Raw genomic sequence first — 5,369 nt, 5'->3', positions numbered from 1 at the left:
GTAAAGTGCCTTTCCCAAGGGCACAACATCGGTGGCGTCAGAGAGATTCGAACTCGGGATCTCTTGGTTCTGAGTCGAACACCCTGTCGTTACGCCACACGACCCCACGACTTGGGCCACACGACCCCACGACGAAAATCCGAAATTGAACACAGCTACTACAACTTAGCACGCCTTGCACCGGCGATTACACTCCGGATGGTGTCTGGAGAGCTGTAGCCCAGCCCGATACTTATATAGAAAAATGATATCTTAAAAATGACACCGATCGCCCTGACCCAAGAGGAGAAGGAAGGTACAAGGAAATACCTCTTTGTACAAAGCCTATTGGCTTGCAGTGTACGTAAAGCCTATATGTAGATAGTGCGAACTGGCCATGTTGTGGCTACAGTACGCTAATGTTTATTGACGGTTTCCAGCTGACGTTCACGGCGTGAGGATGGGTGGAGAGGACACACAGCTGGTGTCCAACATCACCTACAACGCCACGACGTTAGAGATCTCTCTGCAGGTGACGATAGCTACAAATTCACACCGAAAGTATCATCGCGTATGCGTGTCTTTGGAACATGAAAGATGAAGGCATTTCTGTTTTAATGTTTACTACAAATTGGCTTATGGATCATTACAAACGTATATGGCATCATAACTTTGCTGCAATTCAATCAATATTGAATTTCAACTGTTGATATCGATGTTAATTCTCTCTGGAATGTTTGCTCATATTTACCAGTTTAATTTTGAAAACCAGAACATGTCTCGAATGTAGATTTTGTTGGTCGGTAAGCATCATTGTGACCGTTTCCCGTCTCCAGGCCGGTTCCATCGGGTTGTTCATGGTGCTGGCGACGGTAGCTAACGCGCTGGTGGGCGCCAGCATCTACCTGAACCGGAGCCTGCACACCATCTCCAATATGTTCATCGGCAACCTGGCCACCGTGGACTTCATGTCGGGACTCCTGGTGTTCCCCTTCGTCCTGGTGGGTCTTTACCTTTACAAAATCTACACCGAATATAACGTTATATCACAGAGCACGGGCGTCCAATCACGTACTGTAGAAAGGCCCGAAGATTCTCGATATTTTGATCTTCTCGTTGAACATAACGTTACAGTTAGATTTGTTTAGTTTAGTTTTAGCGTTGCCTGGTTGTGGTTTCAATGAAGTAGGCATTATGTGGACGATCAGAAACTTTAATTTGATTATATTTGTGTCTAGATCTCTACGTGTCATTGTTTTGAGCTTAGTCCATTAGGTCTGCAATTGAAACCATATACGTAGCACTATAATTCCCACAGTTTCAGTCAGTCAGTCACTCACTCACTCACTCACAATTCCCTACGCTCCAGGTTGCCGCTATCAACCAGAGCTGGTGGTTTGGCCGCTGGATGTGTAAGATCAACGCGTTCCTGACTCATGTCAACTCCTCCACCAGCCTCCTCACACTCGCCTGTATCGCCTTCGATAGATATCAGGTAAGACCAGTATGGCCACATCTTATCCGTGACGAAAGTACAGAATATACTCTCCTGAAGTTGAACACGTTTCCTCTTCTGTCGGGAAGTCGTCCCGCCTATATTTTCATTGAGACTTAAGCTTGGAATTTGATATGAAAGTATCTATTTTTGGGGTGCGGCTGATCCTAAGCGACTGTTTGGAAGGATAGGTAAACATGTTGTGTTAATGCTACTTGTTACTGAACAGAGCACCACAGGTGGGCATAATGAGTTGGAATATGTGATACATGGAATCATATGACGACCAGTAACCGCCCGCGCAGCCTGTTTATGCCTCCACATCTATAGCGGCACATCCTGTTGGTTGAGGGAAGACGTCAGAGTTGCGTTGCACAGAGGATGGTTGGATTAAAACCACCTTAGAATCCTTGAAAAGCCCTTTTTCTTTAAAGTCTTGTCACAATCTGGTGGAATTGTAGGTTAGAACGAACAGGTAAGGTCTAAGCTCTCCCATTTTGGTCAAGATTGGTTCAGTTCACCAGTTTAGTTGGCATAAGGACAGATGTGAGTTGTTGGGTCCTGCGGATGCCGGATACAGGAGAAAATAGGGGTCAGAGGTAGGTTTGTTTACTTGAGTCAGCCGTTCTCGTAGTTTCAGCTGAACACCCCCCCTCTTTCCTTTGGAGACGGATTTTTAAAAAGATTCGGGTTAGCACTTTTATGAGTCCTCGTTTCAGTTTATTTTTTAGCATGCTATTTTGTCAACCCTTGAGCAGCTTTACGTGCGCATAATACAAATCAGGTCTGCAGGCAAGTCTCGCCAGACACATCATTTCTCATGAATTAAACATTACTATTATCAACAGATGATCATTGACGCAAAGTTGCACGCTATAATGGTGACAAGTCAACAGTTGTAAAACAACACAGTCCTGGATGGGAAACGATATTTACAATATCGATCTATGCCATCGATTAGAGGTTTATCTTCGGAGATTTCTGTAGAAATAAAAAAATATGTGATTTGGTTCTACAAAACCAGATTTATGTTATACATGTTATTTCATACAACCTTATTTCATTACCTGAAGTTTAAGTGATTAATCTTATTACTTATATCATTTTTTGCCTTCACCTCGGGCACGTTTCACTCTGAGCTGGTTTTGAGTTCACCTTATTCTATTGATATATGTCAATGGAAATGTACATTTTATTCAATATTTCAGTTGCAATATGACCGTTAATCTATTTTTTCTGGGCTTCAGTAAGAAGAATAAAAAATTGCATCAGTAATGAGGATCTGAATAAAATCAACCAACCAACCAAATCTCGATCTTAGAGACGTCATCTGAAACCTGTGAAAGCGCGGCCTGTTTGATACCACAATCAATTTTGCTTTCTAATCTCCATTTGAGCGCGATGGTCAATACAGGAAGTGTGACCTTAATATCTGTGGACTTCATTTGGCGTAAAGCTTTGACAGTTATTGGTTTTTCTTCCGAATAGAGTCCGTGTTACTTTGATGTAATTAGATATCACAAGGAACACTTTATATTCGTGATTGGATTTCAACCCTTTGAGAATTCTGTTTATTGCTGTATCCAAAAATGACCCTCGGCACATTGGGAAACCTGTGAAAGCGCGGCCTGTTTGATACCACAATCAATTTTGCTTTCTAATCTCCATTTGAGCGCGATTTTTTAAATGGAGATTAGAAAGCAAAATTGATTGTGGTATCAAACAGGCCGCGCTTTCACAGGTTTCAGATGACGTCTCTAAGATCGAGATTTGGTTGGTTGGTTGATTTTATTCAGATCCTCATTACTGATGCAATTTTTGATTCTTCTTACTGAAGCCCAGAAAAAATAGATTAACGGTCATATTGCAACTGAAATATTGAATAAAATGTACATTTCCATTGACAGATATCAATAGAATAAGGTGAACTCAAAACCAGCTCAGAGTGAAACGTGCCCGAGGTGAAGGCAAAAAATGATATAAGTAATAAGATTAATCACTTAAACTTCAGGTAATGAAATAAGGTTGTATGAAATAACATGTATAACATAAATCTGGTTTTGTAGAACCAAATCACATATTTTTTTATTTCTACAGAAATCTCCGAAGATAAACCTCTAATCGATGGCATAGATCGATATTGTAAATATCGTTTCCCATCCAGGACTGTGTTGTTTTACAACTGTTGACTTGTCACCATTATAGCGTGCAACTTTGCGTCAATGATCATCTGTTGATAATAGTAATGTTTAATTCATGAGAAATGATGTGTCTGGCGAGACTTGCCTGCAGACCTGATTTGTATTATGCGCACGTAAAGCTGCTCAAGGGTTGACAAAATAGCATGCTAAAAAATAAACTGAAACGAGGACTCATTAAAGTGCTAACCCGAATCTTTTTAAAAATCCGTCTCCAAAGGAAAGAGGGGGGGTGTTCAGCTGAAACTACGAGAACGGCTGACTCAAGTAAACAAACCTACCTCTGACCCCTATTTTCAGAATCAGAAACAGAAATTGATTTTCAGGGTTATAATAGAGCAGCGTGACGAATTGGACACTAATACAAAACGTCGCGCGGCAATAACAGATATATGTTTGTATGTATAGATATGTCATATATATCAGCTTATTACTATCTCCGACGTAATAATATCAATGAACATTCCTCTTGCAACGATGAATCGAATTGTACTGGATCATGGACTGGGATGCGCACATGCAAAATAGAAAGAAAGGTTTGTTTAATTACATAGAAGGTCTTTTTCACTTTGCGAAAATGGAGTGGAAAAAAAGCTACTATTACACATCGAACCTAAGTTACCCCAATATATCTAACTGTATGACAGGATGTAATATTGCAAATTGATAGTGTCATTTTTACAGTACTGGGCATTGGGGCTATAATGAAGATGTTATATCAGCTCCAGACCGTAACATGTTGAATTCGAAGTTGTTGCCGTCTTGAAATATGGGACTACCTCTTATATGTCCTGCTATAGGGGTCTGAATACTGGGAGAGAACAGATACTCTGAACTAACATAGTTTGACAAATGGAAAGAATAAAGTAGGCTTTCAAGAAAAAAAACACGCGACGAGGCCTTTGAGACGGTAATGAAATATTGTAGCCTGGCTTCAGGAAACATTACAGACACTCCAGAGACAAGTAGTAAATCCATGAGACTGTAAAATGGAACATGGGGATCAATTCTGCTCGTGAGTCATTCCCCTGTTAGATTAGTGTCTTTGCAGAATATCCATGTTGTATTTTCCAACACGCTGATTAATTTAGATGAACGGAATTTCAGGTTTGTAGGTCATGATAAACGATATCACCAAAACTCCTTTATTGATGGTGTCTGACTGGGATATCTCCACTTGTGGTTGATGTTATTTTCTTCACTAGCCAATGAGAGGTGGTAGAATGGATAGGTTGATGGATTACTGTCAGGTCCAATCAACTTGTGAAAGATTTAATACTGATAATGATATATCCCCAGTCTCCCGGGGTGCGATGATTGTAAGATACGTTGCCTTATCTCACCGGTGGTTTGCCTCCATCCATAGTCTGATTGACGACCTCCCAATTAAACTCGCTACAGCTGGCCACCCCCTGGTGATACGGGCATTAGAAGGCGGGTTGTTAAATAGTCGTGCACGCGGCAATATCGCTGTATCTTGGTATATGATGATGCCTTAGGGAGCAAACAAGGCAGTCAGGAGTTTTGCGAAAATCGTTTTCCGAGGATGGAAAAGGTGATATATATCCTACGATATTGATTATGTACTATTTCATAGCAGATTAAGTCACCAATTGTATATCTTAGTACTCCAATAGTTGTTGACTACACAGGGGATTGACCAAACAAGTCAGGAAGTAATCAATTCAAAGATATGA

At 40.8% G+C, this 5,369-nt stretch overlaps 1 protein-coding gene across 1 annotated transcript; it reads left to right on the top strand.

The window, feature by feature from the left end:
• Positions 1 to 258: 258 nt before the first annotated feature.
• On the top strand, positions 259 to 3,595 carry LOC136429399 (orexin receptor type 2-like). Its single transcript, XM_066419232.1, has 5 exons — positions 259 to 295; positions 420 to 511; positions 816 to 980; positions 1,349 to 1,474; positions 3,572 to 3,595. Exons 1-5 carry the CDS (start codon positions 259 to 261, stop codon positions 3,593 to 3,595), a joined length of 444 nt encoding a protein of 147 aa, XP_066275329.1.
• Positions 3,596 to 5,369: the final 1,774 nt, after the last annotated feature.

The sequence above is a fragment of the Branchiostoma lanceolatum genome, chromosome 3, assembly GCF_035083965.1.
Source record: "Branchiostoma lanceolatum isolate klBraLanc5 chromosome 3, klBraLanc5.hap2, whole genome shotgun sequence".
Taxonomy (NCBI): Eukaryota; Metazoa; Chordata; class Leptocardii; order Amphioxiformes; family Branchiostomatidae; genus Branchiostoma; species Branchiostoma lanceolatum.
This window is presented reverse-complemented; position numbering and strand designations above follow the sequence as displayed.

Bases quoted from the DNA above. Each gene is read 5' to 3' on its own strand.
- LOC136429399 (XM_066419232.1), top strand. From the start codon at position 259: ATGACACCGATCGCCCTGACCCAAGAGGAGAAGGAAG. The intron at 512-815 runs GTGACGATAGCT...TCCCGTCTCCAG, and splicing joins CGTTAGAGATCTCTCTGCAG to GCCGGTTCCATCGGGTTGTT. The intron at 981-1,348 runs GTGGGTCTTTAC...CCTACGCTCCAG, and splicing joins TGGTGTTCCCCTTCGTCCTG to GTTGCCGCTATCAACCAGAG.